The sequence below is a fragment of the Liolophura sinensis genome, chromosome 4 (genome assembly GCF_032854445.1).
Source record: "Liolophura sinensis isolate JHLJ2023 chromosome 4, CUHK_Ljap_v2, whole genome shotgun sequence".
NCBI classification, from domain to species: domain Eukaryota; kingdom Metazoa; phylum Mollusca; class Polyplacophora; order Chitonida; family Chitonidae; genus Liolophura; species Liolophura sinensis.
The window spans coordinates 20,924,556-20,940,695 of NC_088298.1; the positions used below are offsets into that span (position 1 = coordinate 20,924,556).

At 38.7% G+C, this 16,140-nt stretch overlaps 1 protein-coding gene across 1 annotated transcript in view; it reads left to right on the forward strand.

Annotated features, from left to right (window-relative positions):
• Positions 1-5,777: 5,777 nt before the first annotated feature.
• Positions 5,778-16,140, forward strand: part of LOC135464513 (cilia- and flagella-associated protein 65-like) — a 47,491-nt gene continuing 37,128 nt past the window's right edge. The window contains 11 exon segments of the mRNA XM_064741938.1: positions 5,778-5,788; positions 7,082-7,237; positions 7,864-8,002; positions 8,596-8,726; positions 9,362-9,476; positions 11,003-11,087; positions 11,717-11,862; positions 13,003-13,116; positions 13,456-13,564; positions 14,869-14,984; positions 15,583-15,732. Coding sequence (XP_064598008.1) covers positions 5,778-5,788; positions 7,082-7,237; positions 7,864-8,002; positions 8,596-8,726; positions 9,362-9,476; positions 11,003-11,087; positions 11,717-11,862; positions 13,003-13,116; positions 13,456-13,564; positions 14,869-14,984; positions 15,583-15,732 — 1,272 coding nt within the window.

A 16,140-nucleotide genomic window follows, 5' to 3' on the forward strand; every position in this document is an offset into this window, starting at 1 on the left:
ATAAGTGTAGCTTAATGGTTGCAGTATGAAAAGTCAAACAAACATATACTATGTATTTATTTTATGTGATTGGTGTTTTATGCCATAATCACTATTTCACTTGCACGATGGCAGCCAGTGTTGTGGTGTGAAGAAACCAGGCACAGCCTGGGTAAATAACAACCATCCGCAGGCTGCTTTCATGGGAAGCCAGCATGAGCTGGACTTGAACTCACGGCGACCACATTGATGGGAGGCTTCTGGATCATTGCATGGCGCAGGGGTGCTGACCCGCCTCCCCAGACCCCTCTGCCCCCCCAACCCCTCTGCCCCCCCCCCCCCCCCAACTACACACACACATGTACTCACACAAGTTGAGACAATAGCTTGTCAGAGGATATACCAGACGTTTTTATTTTGTTTTAAATTGTACAAAGTCAAGTGTAAAAGCAAGTTGTATCTTCTGGGATAATTGTAGAGAGAGCCACTGAGAGACAGCAAATGTCTAAGGAAAGTCTTAATTTGTGAAAGGGGGCTCATTGACTAACAAAGGAACACACCTAGTCTTTATAACTGCCAATTTGTGAAGGCATTTCTGCCTTACATATTCCCAAGTCAAGAGTAAAAGACTCATCAGGGGTTGTCTTGCCTGACACTGTCTAATTGTGTATTGTGCTTGGGTCGTAGGTTTAGGCGTTCAAGTTAATGAAAGAATAATGTTATCTGTAGCTGTGTCAGTAATGGGAAAACAATTATGTTTAGGTACACAGATTTGCGTGATTTTTTGAATTTCGATATATTGCAAAAAATATGAATGTTTCTACCATATCTATTTTTCTCAAACTTACACTCTCTTAATTCTTGCCTTTCAAACAGAATAGAAAGAATGAAAAAGGGGAGATAATCTAACCTTACTTCTAAATACGTAATTCTGATTCACTACTTTACCAGACAGCAGATCAGAGGTTAAACATAAGCTCCGACTTGTTTGCTCAGTGTCAGTGTTAAGAATTAAAGTATATGTTAAGCTTGTAAACCTTTCTGAAATGCACAGTGTACGAGATATCCCCATGCATCGAACATATTCAACTGCTTGTTCAACTTTTGCCAGGAATTTGTCACTACGGGGGGAGTGGGGGGGGGAGTCATGGCAAGGGAGAGAACCGTGGAGTACATATGCATGTACTTGTGTTAAAATTTTAGGACTGAATGGCAGATGATAGCAGTGAAAGTTCAGATTGGCTCTGAATTCCGGTTTCACACTGTGTCTTACCAATGCTGAATTTATTCGGTGGTTTCAGAATTTAGAGAATAGTATTGCTTTAGGAGTATTGCTCATTAATCTGATTAGAATTGAACATCCTCACCCCCTTGAAGTGAATATTATGAAATGTGGAAAATATATATCTTGCCTTGTGATTAAAACAAACGATTAGCAAATGGATGATGCGAAATCGGAGACATTACTTGTTATGACACATTATGTGTGTGTGTGTTTGTATGACTAGAGTATCTAAAATAATTCACTTGAAAGTGTCTGTATAAGATGTATAACTGTGCACAAGTCTGCGTTTGTAACAACTTTGCACGAAATAGTTTGCAACAAGTTTGTGCCTTGCAGTTTTGCACAATACACTGTGGAACAACATCGCACAATGCAGATTGAAACAACTTGCTCAAATTATATGTAGTTTGCAGTAACTTTCTGTTTTCCAGTTTAGCAGTTCAAACAACACATCTGTGATAAGTTAATTTGAGCAGACTAGCTAGGTAATAAGTGAACAAAGTGTGTATATCAAGTAATACTCTTTTGAATTGGTAATAATAGGTCATTGGGTTCAAGGTACTTGTAAACTGGGTTCGTGAGTCTGGGGTGAAATGAGCTGTCAGAAGAAGTCTAATTAAAATACTTGTGGAGTCTTTGGATAGGAGGAATTTTCAATCAATGTGATTCATTGGTTAAATATTATGATCTCCCAAGGTTTTAAAGATCTGATTAGTTTTATTTCAGTGCACACAGTATTACTGTGTTAATGAAATATTCCAGAGGAATTAAATGCATGAAACTGTTCAATTGCTCATTGGGCTGATATAAAATGATGTTCTGTCTCAGACATGTCTACCATGGAAAAAATGCTCATTGACTAAAAATAAAGGAAAGCTTAAAACTGGTAAAAGTTATTCATAGAAAAGACTTTGTTTTTTGTTTTTTTCTTTGATGAAGGCAATCTCTTTGAACTCTTGAATATGAGAATATGATGGCTTAACATAGACACTGCTATTGGCCACACACTTCAGTTTCGAGGACAAGACCTGAACGGAGAATTGCTATTGGCCACACACTTCAGTTTCGAGGACAAGACCTGAACGGAGAATTGCTATTGGCCACACACTTCAGTTTCGAGGACAAGCTCTGAACGGAGAATTGCTATTGGCCACACACTTCAGTTTCGAGGGCAAGACCTTTACGGAGAATTGCTATTGGCCACACACTTCAGTTTCGAGGACAAGACCTGAACGGAGAATTGCTATTGGCCACACACTTCAGTTTCGAGGACAAGACCTGAACGGAGAATTGCTATTGGAAGTGGAAGCATAGAGATTCTCTATGTCAAGAACATGTTGGAAAGTTTGACAGTTTTTTGCCAAAAGCCAAGTGGTTTACTCCGGGCACTCTGGTTTCCTCAACCCATGGCATTAATTGCTGTCATGGAAGTGAAATACCATGGTATTATACATTAGGTGCTAATCAAATAAATCAAATGTCAGGTTGTTTTCACCTGCGTGAGCGAATAGTGGAATAATCTTATAAAACCAACATGAATCAATTTGGGAATACAGTCTCATAAAAATGGCGTCTAAGAGACAGGAATGGGAACAATCTGTGGAAAACCAACATGCATCTTAAAAAGGCTTTCCATGTTTAAAAATTGTATGTCAGTGAAGTTATGTTAATCTTTTAGACATTATCATTATCAAGATATTTCCATATTTTATACCCTACCCTGTGACAGTATTCTGACACCATCAGAACACCCTACCCTGTGACAGTATTCTGACATAGCACAACACCCTACCTTGTCACAGTATTCTGACACAGCACAACACTCTACCCTGTGACAGTATTCTGACACAGCACAACACCCTACCTTGTGACATTATTCTGACATAGCACAACACCCTATCCTGTGACAGTATTCTGACATAGCACAACACCCTACCCTGTGACAGTATTCTGACATAGCACAACACCCTACCCTGTGACAGTATTCTGACATAGCACAATACCCTACCTTGTGACAGTATTCTGACATAGCACAACACCCTACCCTGTGACATTATTCTGACATAGCACAACACCCTACCCTGTGACAGTATTCTGACATAGCACAACACCCTACCCTGTGACAGTATTCTGACACAGCACAACACCCTACCCTGTGACAGTATTCTGACATAGCACAACACCCTACCCTGTGACAGTATTCTGACATAGCACAACACCCTACCCTGTGACAGTATTCTGACATAGCACAACACCCTACCTTGTGACAGTATTCTGACATAGCACAACACCCTACCCTGTGACAGTATTCTGACACAGCACAACACCCTACCTTGTGACAGTATTCTGACATAGCACAACACCCTACCCTGTGACAGTATTCTGACATAGCACAATACCCTACCTTGTGACAGTATTCTGACATAGCACAACACCCTACCCTGTGACAGTATTCTGACACAGCACAACACCCTACCCTGTGACAGTATTCTGACACAGCACAACACCCTACCCTGTGACAGTATTCTGACATAGCACAACACCCTACCTTGTGACAGTATTCTGACATAGCACAACACCCTACCCTGTGACAGTATTCTGACATAGCACAACACCCTACCTTGTGACAGTATTCTGACATAGCACAACAGCCTACCCTGTGACAGTATTCTGACATAGCACAATACCCTACCTTGTGACAGTAGTCTGACATAGCACAACACCCTACCCTGTGACAGTATCCTGACATAGCACAAACCCTACCCTGTGACAGTATTCTGACATAGCACAACACCCTACCCTGTGACAGTATTCTGACATAGCACAACACCCTACCCTGTGACAGTATTCTGACATAGCACAATACCCTACCTTGTGACAGTATTCTGACATAGCACAACACCCTACCCTGTGACAGTATTCTGACATAGCACCATACCCTACCCTGTCACAGTATTCTGACAACAACACAACACCCCATAGGCCCTACCCTGTCACAGTATTTTGACAAGAAAAAAACACTCTAAAGGCCCTACCCAGTCAAAATATTCTGACACTAACACCACACCCCATAGGCCCTACCCTGTCACAATATTCTGACCCTAACACAACACCCTATAGGCCCTACCCTGTCACAGTATTCTGACACTAACACAACACCCCATAGGCCCTACCCTGTCACAGTATTCTGACATCAACACAACACCCCATAGGCCCTACCCTGTCAGAATATTCTGACACTAACACAACACCTCATAGGCCCTACCCTGTCACAGTATTCTGACACTAACACAACACCTCATAGGCCCTACCCTGTCACAGTATTCTGACACTAACACAACACCTCATAGGCCCTACCCTGTCACAGTATTCTGACACCAACACAACACCCCACAGGTCCTACCCTGTCACAGTATTCTGACAAGAATACAACACTCTATAGGCCCTATCCTGTCACAATATTTTGACACTAACACAACACCCTAAAGGCCCTACCCGGTCAGAATATTCTGACACTAACACAACACCCTATAGGCCCTACCCTGTCACAATATTCTGACACTAACACAACACCCCATAGGCCCTACCCTGTCACAGTATTCTGACATCAACACAACCCCCTATAGGCCCTACCCCGTCAAAATATTCTGACACTAACACAACACCCCATAGGCCCTACCCTGTCACAGTATTCTGACACTAACACAACACCCCATAGGCCCTACCCTGTCACAGTATTCTGACACTAACACAACGCCCCATAGGCCCTACCCGGTCACAGTATTCTGACACCAACACAACACCCCACAGGTCCTTCCCTGTCACAGTATCCTGACACAAACACAACACCCCATAGGCTCTACCCTGTCACAGTATAGGCCTATGACCCACTGAGATGACAACAACACGCACCATGTATACTGGGTCTACATGCTAGCCTATAGTGTCCATTACACAGAAACTTAAATGTTTACGCTGGTGTAAATATGTGTTTGCTTTGCTATTAGCATCTAGTCGGAGATTGCTCTGACGTAACCTTAGGTTACGGGCAAAGATGACCAAATCTCGGACTAATTAATATCCCTTACCGGGAAACATCACGGTCCAAATGTTTTTCATTTTTCTTGTTTTGTTTTTTTTATGTCTGTTTCTGTTTGAGTGGAAAAAACATGACTTAGATTTTCAAGTTGGCTATAGATTTAGGTTGTTTCTTTCCAGTTCAGCTTTCGTATTAACTGGTACACGCTGAGCGGTCAATAGTATGGCGCATCCAAATATTCCTCAACCAACAGTCAGCGTACTCGGACTACGTATCGGCATGATAGTTTAACACGTGTTCAGCTGCACTAAAATACTCTTCGGCAGAAAAAGAAACCTTTCAGATAACCGGCATTTAAAGGCAGTCCACTACTGGAGGAACTTATCTCCCACGGAACAAGACGGAAACTACCGAGCGGCAGTGGACGGCTACCTAGCAACACCGCCATATTGGTTGTTTTCATCGGCAACGAAAATGGCCGCTCCGTGAAGCACTGCCGACAGGGCTGTGAATTTGAGACCGTTTAGCAGTTATTTGTGGCCTAATTAAAATAAAGGCCGTTCTTGATGTACAACTAGGACTGATCTGTGTTGGTAAGATTTGGTTTTGATAAACGTGATTCACAAAACGATTTTAGATGGCACTTAAACAGACGATCTAAATCTTTGCTGCTGTTGTTGTTGCTCTTGTGGCGCGCACTCGTCATTTGATTCAATGTTTACACTGAACAGATAATGCGATAAATTTCCTGTCTGTTAATCGGTAGTGAATAAATCAAACGTTAACGACCGTTTCATGATTATCTATGTGGCTTATCTGATGACTTTTTTAGTTGCTGATATTTTACAAACAAACAAGTAGAACACAATTATGATTGAATGGAGTCTTCAATGGACGGGTTTATATATGGATAGGTGTAGTCCATCTAGATGTACTCGTTGTGCTATTTTACAATTCTGACATTGTTTCTACTTTTTTGAGAGGCTGTCATGGACTCATTGTTAAGATGAATGTCATAATTGTAAAATAGTATACTGAGTCCATCAAGATAACATGGACGAAGATAGTTGATATACTGAATCAAATAGCACATCAAAATCAATGCTGTCAGAGTATTTATGATACAGAATTGTTGTCAGTTTTTGATTTAATGGCAGCCATGGAATTCCACACATTGGTTAAAATTTTCATTTATTGTTTTATCCAAACAGTTAACCTTGAACCTTTAAGGTTTCTGCAAAAAACTAATGTTTCTTTAGTGCTGATTTATCACATGCTTACTTGACATAGTCATACAATCTATTAACTAGAACTTTGAAACGTGCATTGTTCCATAATATATCATTACAATGTTAGATGGACATTAGATAGATAGGGCCTAATCATTGTTTTAATACTTGATGCATAGGCCTACTCCATAGGTGAAACAGGCCTGCTACGTTTTGGTTGAGTTATAAAAGAACATTGATAAATATCAATAAAAAGCATTGTATTGGCATGCAGATTAAAATAATGTCAAAATCAAGGGGAGGTTAACATCGATTAAGGTGTCATTTTCTCTGTTCCCTGTTTTACTCAATTGCTTCAGTGAAGAAAAAAGAAAAGTTTAATTTTGTGTTTACATTGCAGTAATTTGTAAATTAATTAGGAATAATGTAATGTTTTTCCCCACAGGGATTTGTTACAGTAACAGACAGAAAGCATGCCGACTTTATCTGTATCACGCCCTCCAAAATTTGAGCCCAGTCGGCAGAAATTTGAGGCTGGTATACCTAAAGGACAGAGAGAACCTGCTGCCTCTCGGGCAAAGTACAGCATTATGGGATTGAAGTCAACAGTGGGCTTGTGTGGCAGCGATGGGAAGCTGGAAAGGAATACACCAAACACATTGTGCTAAAAAATGTTAAAGTAAAAACAGAGAAGATTAAATATCAGTAAGTTGATTCAGGAATTAAATATTAGCATGAGATTCATGGATTACTACAAGTAGATTTTCAAATTATGTGTTTACATATATGCATAAGTTCATGGAAAATTTGACGGTTAACAATTTGCATTCATATAACAGCCAAAATTTTATCTGAGGTTACATGTATGTGTGCAGCGTGTGGGTACAAATTGTAGTTTCTTCCAGTTGACATTTGTCAAGTTAAGAGCAGAAGTTTTCTCTGAAGATTTGTCACAAGAAAGCCACTTAAAGATTTTATTAACTAACCCGCCTGGTCTAATGTGTAAAATTATCAGTGTAGACCTTGATTTTATGTAAATTAAGCAGAAAACACAGTGAATGGGGGCAGAAGCATTTCGTTTTGGATTACTGAAAATCCTCTGGTCTTGATTAATTTCCTCATATCTTGCTAGCAATAAGAGCCATTTCTTCTTGCAGGCACTTTTCCTAGTCCCAAGATCTTTCCACTATAACATCCTCAACTCTTTCCATTATAACATGGTACACCAGGCTATCTGCAGCAAACATGACATAGGTGTGCCTCCAATTTGTTTGTTTCATTTGAAGTGTTGGACCTTGACCTCAGTATAAATTTGCTGTTGTTGTTTTCAGCTCGCCTGATACTCGTTTTTTCTCCACACTTTACCCTAAAACCATCGTTTTGAGTGCAGGCACCAGTTTTACCCTGCCCGTAACGTTCAGGCCTCTTGAGAGGGTGGAATACCGCGATAAAATCATCTTTCAGACCAAGGTTAGTTTAATGCTTACAAGCATCTCCCGAGCACCCAAAATACAATGTTTGTTTGCGTATATAGGCCTGTCTCTGATGGAGCATTGACACCATTTAAAAAATGCCCAGTATACGATGTTGACATTTGTAGGCCTTGAAAAGCAAGTAGAGATGCAGGTTTATCTTATTAAAGCAGAGCAATGATACAGAAGAGACTGATCATATAGATAAAGTTTGTACAGTTAGAAAAATTTATTGAAAATGAAAATCTGTAATGTTTGTGTACACCATTTTAATGACTTGAATGAATATATTTCATTAAAGACCATTAATGTTGTGTGTTTGAATCTAGCTCTTCCTGCTGGGGATGTGGATTTATGTCAGGAGGTTTCTTTATTACCTCCCCAAAATAAATAAATAAATATATAAATAAAATATTTCCTTTAGCAAATGTCTCTTTAATCTGTATCTCTGTGGTAACTGTTGTAGATGCACAACAATACTAGATCTTCAGACTGACATTTATATAGTATATCAAACCATGAAGTAATGAAGGTATGGAACATGTAGTTACTGTACTGACAAGACATGCTTGCTGTTTTCTGGACTTGTAGGAAGGTACTTTTGAGGTGGAACTAAAGGCTGTACTTCCTCAGGTTGACATCCTCATTCCAGATCGGCTGGAGTTTCCCATGTGTGCTGCACAAGACACTGTCAAAGTCGAGTTTAAGGTGAAAAATACTGGGTAAGCTGGATGACAACTACATCTACATATACAATACAACATGAATTCTTGTGAGCAAGTTGTATGCACATAGTTCTGAGGTTAATGGGAGACTTGAGGACGAGCTACACAGGAGCTCCAAATGACAGTAGAATGCAACGTTTTGCTCTGTGACATTGCAGTTCGAGTATTTCATATGCATTGTATGAGCACATATACGCTGATAATTGTAACGTCATAAAGGAAAGAACAACTGAGTTCACAGCTTTGAACCGTCTTGATGGAGGCGAGAAGGAGTTTTATGAGTTATTCATTCTCTTTCAATGACTCAGGTGTTTAAGCATTGAATTGAAGGTTCCCCTGCATCAGCTGTTTCCTGTGGCTTAAAGTGTTGATAATTTATTTATTTATTTAATTTATGTGACTTGTTTGACACCCATACTGACTTGCTTTTCACTTATATCATAACTCGCCGCCAGGTGCTTATGTTTTGATGTCATATCAGTTAGTTTTCAACAAAACAACTTCTGAAATGTGGGTCAAATTTAAATCCAAAACCGTATTTGTCATGTAAGAAGTAGTTTTCCCTGCCATATGAAAGTAAATGGCTTTGTCCATTTATACATGTGTAATATCTGAAATCCATGTTTTTTCAGTGATTTGCCAACAACTTTCCAGTGGGACGTCTGTGACCCATTCATGATCCAGCCAATGGAAGCCTCGTTTCAGCCTCAATCAGTCTGTGCTGTCACAGCCACGTTTCAGCCTCAGGTTTGTACCTCTGTAACAATACAATTTGTAATAAAAAGGCAATTAGTAATAATCATTACCAAAAAACCACTCCCAGAGTGGCTTTTTGTAATAACTGATTCCGTTCAAGAATTTAATACAAAAACCACTCTCAGAGTGGCTTTTTGTTATAATTATTTTACAGATGCCTTTTCATTGCAAATTGTGGTATAGCACTCCATATTACAGAAAGCGACACTATATTATAAGAATTTATTACAATTTGCATCTTATTGCAAATTGCATTGTTACACATTGATAGTGGCTTGATGTAATAAATTATTACAAATTGCAAGTCCCACAGTGGCTTTTTCTTATAACATATTCCCTTCAAGAATGTATTACAAAGGGCTGCTCTCAGGGTGGTCTTTCTGTAATGATTATTACACAGTGCTTTATTACAAATTGCGTTGTAACATTCTGAGAGTGGCTTTTGTTATAAATTTTTACAAATTGCCATTCCCAGAGGTGCTTTTTGCACTAACTTGTTCCTTTGAAAAATGTATTACAAAAAGTCACTCTAACAATGGTTTTTGTAATAATTATTACAAAATTACCTAAAAGTAACATCGAAAACACCTCGGTAAACATTGTCAACCCTGGCAGTAGACATCAAAATCTCCCCTTGTATACATTATAAACCTTCAGAGTCAACACCAGACTCCCTGGCAGTCACCATCATAAAGTCTTTCAGAAGACATCAAAAACAACCACAACAATCACAAAATCCCCTCACACTAAACATCACACACCCGTATTATAAATGATCGTATTGGTAAAATTATGTTATCACAAATTGCACTAATGCAGTTGCGCAATTTGTAATAATGCAGTTTGTAACAAATATGTTCTTAAAGGAAGTTATCGTCATCATTCTCATACATGACATATGTCAGGTAAGGCTTGGTCATCATTAGATGAAATGTGTCAGTGTATTCTTGAATGAAATAAGCTGTTACAGAAAGACACTCTGGGAGTTGCAATTTGTAATAATTTATTACAAAAAAACCTCTGTGGGAGGTTTCAAATTGCGTTTTTATTACAAATTGCGTTCATGTGTGGAATGCAATTTGTAATACGCAATATGTAATAAATATATTCTTAAAGGAAATGACTGTCATTATTGTCATTCATGAAATATGTCAGATTAGGCTTTAGATGAAATTTTCGAGTGTCTTCTTGAAAGGAATAACTTATTAAACAAAAACCACACTGGGAGTTGCAATTTGTATTAATTTATTACAAAAAACCAGTCTGAGAGTGGCTTTATCTAATAGTAGAGTTGGTACAGTACCTCTTGTTGGATATTGAAAGTGAAAGTAGTACACAACAACAAAGGAAAAGTGTATTGTACACACAGCATATATAGTACAAAGTGAAAATGAAACTATTTCATCTTTCTTTGACAAGCCTCTTTTCCATATCCGTCTGTTGGTGTGGTTTTCTCCTGTTTTGAATTGTAATTTTGTAAAGCATTTGTTTAATGATTGTGGTTTTATTTTTTTTAGGGTGCATCAGTTTACGATGCCGTTGCGTACTGTAGGTATGGGCCAGATTTCTCTCTTCAGAAGGCGATCAAGCTGTATGGAATTGGTGAGTGCATGTCAAAATATTCGTTACCCCTTAATGACTCAAAATATGACCCCAAAAATGCATTTTTGGAGGCAAATAAATGTCTTCAGACATTACTTTTGTTGCTTAATTTTATGTTTTCCAAGTAAAATATCATTCTACCATCCAATCTAACTTCAAAACACCTTTCTAAAATCAATAGAACTCTCAAAATCAGGAAAATCAGTTCAGCTTGTAACTTGTAACTTCAAACTAGAATAGGTAAATTAATAATAGTTTGAAGTTAGAAGTTACAACTCGTAAAATCTAGCAGAAGTTCTCCATTATGACCAATGTACAGTTTTACTTTTTCACCTTTAATGGGTTAATGCCCCTTACTTATTTTTTCTTAATATTGCATCCTTACTTTAGGATGCTACTCAATTCATTTCCATTTACCACCTGAATTCTGGTGTGTGATATTAAAACACTGATCAATCCATCAATCAATCAATCAATCAATCAATCACATCACACCAATGAGGACTGAGTAGTTAGACATAAGACGTTAAAATTTGGTTCCTCAGCTGGTTCACAACTTCTGTGACAAAGTGACAAAATGTTGATTTGGAGTATTTTCACAAAATAACCAATATGTTTTCGTCCTACAGGTAAATATCCTCACATTTTGGTGTCCAGCCCTGGAAGCACCACCTCCAGCCTGGATCAGTCAAATTTAGAGGCTGTCATCCAGTTCGACACTATTCCCATTGGTCATTGTGAGGAGAAGTGGGTGGAGCTTCATAACCTTTCTCCTGTGAGTGATTGTCATACATCCTTTGGCAATTTATTTATTTGATTGGTGTTTTACATCGTACTCAAGAATATTTCTCTTATACAAGGGAGGCCAGCATTATGGTGGAAGGAAACCACAACGATCATCCGCAGGCTACTGGCAGACCTTCAAACTCACGGCCCATTGGCATTTCAGGCACAGTGTTTTACAAGACATATTTACTTTGTGTTCAGTGTGATTTAGCATAATATTTGCTGCAGTACTATCCATTATTGTATTTGGTCATGGGGTTAGCCTGGTTTCCTCCCTCCATAATGCTTGCTGCCATTGTATAGGTGAAACATTCTTGAGTACAGTGTGAAACACCAATCAAATAAATAAATAAATATTATATTATTGTAACAAGAGCAGCTTTCCAGTGCTTATACTAGCACTGCTTTGCTTGTGGGGATTTCCCTTTAGCTCGATTGATAGGCAGGTAGAGTGGATTTAAGATGTGTAAATCTGAGCTCAAATCCTTTGACTGTTACACTGTTATTCAGATCTGTGTGTCTTGCATTCTTCTGGTCAATAAGCTCAAAGAGCTTTCACAATACATGAGGCTGAGAACCTTGCTATTGCTGTTTATTTTTGTCTTTCTTCGTTATCCATACTGTGCATGAATTTAGTTTGAAAAAAGCACTTTCCCAAGAAGTGTTTTAAAAGGCAGGATTCATGGCCATTTTCCTATGTTTAACACAGCAAAAGGACCCTAATATAAGAAAAATTGAACATCAGGCCAGTCAAAAGTAACCATTTAATTAGCTTGCTCTCACCATTTTTATGTCAAGATGTATTGTTTATTTTGCCTTTTCCCTGTTAAGCTTTAAGAATTATTTTGTATAATTTGTTGTCCATTAAGGGCGATAATTTAAATTTATTTATATTTTAGAGGGTAAAGGGAAAACAATAAAATTTATTACAAACTCAGGTGTGTAAGACTTGTGCTTAACATTACTAAAAGCTAGTTCCTACTATATGAGAGGCAGTGTCCTGGGTGTTGGCTGTGTACCATCTCTGTAAGTGTTACCCGTGCTGTGGGCTCAACATCTTGTGTGCCTTTAACGAATCACACAGTCTGAGTGAGTGGATGATTTGATCATTTCATGTTTATTGTTTCAGGTGAGTGCTCCATTCATGGTGGAGCGTCCTGTGGGTGTGAGGCAGATAGACACAGTTTTTCACTGTCTCCTGCAGCAGGGGGTGGTGCCAGCCATGTCCAGTATCAGGATACCAGTAATATGCACATTTCTGTTTCATCTGTCACAGACAGTGTGACAGACTGTATTAACACCACTCAGCAGTTTCACTGTGAATTTAGATGAACAGAACATTTGTTAAGACGTGTCACAAGCATTTTGATTATTACAGTTCTAAGGTCAAGTTCATTTAAATGTCTGCAGCTAATGAATGGAGCCGATATCATGATCCCTAAATATGTACAAGGTCATTTAATAGGAATTAGTGAAATCTCTTTGGAAAGAAATCTTTTTTTTTTTTTAATTTCAAATTATCCTGATGTGACATCAACATATTCTTGATGTGACATGTTGTTTTTCATTTTTCATTTTCCAGATAACATTTACACCAAACACAGTAGATACAACCAGCATTGACTATTTCCACGTGTTCGCCATCGGCAATGTGAGCAAGAGTGTTGTCAAGTGTGTGGGATCGTCAGAAGGTGAGAATTCTGTGTGTATAGGTTACATTACCATTAGTGAAAAGACAAAAAAAAAACAACAACATAGAATTAAGTACACAACCATCTGCAGGTTGCTGGCAGACCTTCCATGTAAGGCCGGAGGAAACCAGCATGAGCTTCAGATTCCAAGTGAATGCATCAGTACAAGTGTAATTTTCAGACTCTGACGAAACAACTATCTCAGGAATAAAGTATGTTACATCATTAGCAACACCAGACTTCATCACGGAATACATCAGCACAGATATCATTTTTGATAGTTTTATGAAACAACTATACCAGGAATGAAGTATGTTACATCAATAGTAACACTACTCTTCATCAGGGAATACATCAGCACAGATATCATTTTTGATAGTTTTATGAAACAACTATCTCAGGAATGAAGTATGTTACATCAATAGTAACACCACTCTTCATCAGGGAATACATAGGTACAGATATCATTTTCTGTAGTCTGATCAAATATCTATCTCACTACAGGAATGAAGTATGTTTACATCAGTTGTAGTACCAGACTTGAGTAGGGAGCACATCAGTACAGATATAACAATACAGCACTTAATCAATTATCTCAAAATCAATGAATAGTCATAAAAGGCCCTCTGTAGTATAACACAAGTATGTCCTCATGCCTACGTGTCCGGTCTATTTTTCTGAATAGTTGTTCATTACATTTATGTGGACTCGCGAGCTGTTCCCATCTGGCTTGGTGGCTCATGCACTTGGTAGAGTGACTCAAAAAGTCATGTGCCAAAATTTAACACTGGTCTTGAGATTGTTGTAAAATTATCTTCATCAGTAACATCTGGGTTGTGTATTTTCCTGCTACTGTAAGTAATTAAATGTGTATCTTAGCATTTTTCACCAAGTATCTGACTGAGCTACTGGAGCTCAAGTTTGCCACCTTATTGGTCAAGGGGCCCATCCGATCTGGCAAGACGAATGCTTAGCTGGATGAATCAGGTCAAGTCGATGTTCCACCCCCTGACATGCCTGATATAACATGATATGCTATGTGTGTTAAAATCTGCGCATCAGTATGACCCAGGAGCCTCTCACCAATGTGAGCGCTGTGAGTTCAAGCCCAGCTCATGCTGGCTTCCTGCACGGTCGTACGTGGGAAGGTCTATCAGCAACCTTCGGATGGTCGTGGGCTTTTTCTCCCACCATAATGCTGGCTTTTGCATATAAAGCCATTTCTAAAAATGAAATCAAACAAAGGTTTCAGAAGTGAATGATGTTTTTTTGTTATTTGTTATTAGTGTATGTGTATGTTGCAGGTCCAAGTGTAGGATTGAGCTCAAACTCTGTGAACTTTATGCAGATTAATGTTGGGGAGGTGGCCACACGGACTGTTGATGTCATCAACAACTCCAACACGGAAGCTTCTGTGCAGGTCAGTGTACGACAGACATAAGGGAAGTAACTGGTGGAGAATAACAGGACCAGTGGTTACCTTTTTTTCCTTTCTTCAAATTGCTGAGAAGACCTCAAATTCAAAAGCATGTAGTGATGTGATGTAAATCTGTTGTCTGTCTTAGCTGCATTTTTCCATGGGTCCACTCATCTTTAAAAAGCCCCATGAGATACCCTTTGCAGCTGTGTGCTCACCTTAACTTGCTCGAGTTTGGAACTTTTGCTGTACAAAAGAATAAATGTAAGAGGGTAACTTGGTCTTCTCAAGTCCTAAAGGCTGTGCTACAATATTTCCTTATGTATGGGATAAAAAGGGGAGACTACTTCTTACTTACTGTAATTCTTCAACCATTTCACATGTTTACAAGGTTTTCATTCAGGTTTTGAAGGCATTATTCTGTGTAGACTGGTAAAAATTATACCTGTTGTGGTTTTGTCTCCAAAATCAAATTAAACATGTGCATAAATTGCGTTGAAAGTTGCCCTTTCTTATGTGAAAAGGGGTGGGGGATTTAGGGTGCGAAACATTTGGACCTAATTTTGTTAGGTAATTAAAAAAGTTTTTGTGTGCTCTGCAGTTCATGATCGACTGTTTGGTGAGCGTGTTTGACTTTGATCATACGTGCCTTACCATGAAGCCATATTCACGAAAGACGATCATTCTTCGCTTCAAGCCTCAATATCCCATCAACTATTACAGGAGAATTTCGTGTCTGGTCCACAACCAGGTAAGACAGAATTGGACAGTCACGTAAAGTTTATAGTGTTCGTCTTGAATGCCAAGATGGCCAGAATTGGCTGTTCAGTAGAATTCCTCTTGTATTTTTATAAAGAATTATTGCTTATTGGTCCTAACACGACAATGTCTCAATCAATCCACATATTTATAGTCCTGCCCTCACTTGAATGCAGTAGTGAAGACACAGTAAAGTGGCCCACCGAGTAAAAGTGTATAGAACAAATATAATATACTCATACCAGCTGATCAGAATTATTCCCATATCCTTGGGCTGTAGATCAAGCAGAGAAGTATGAAGATTTCATATTAATTTTGATCTTAGACATGACCAGATCGGAGTGATGACCTTCACAAAATTTAAGGTCATCCAAAGTGTGAAATGTATTAGATCCTATTT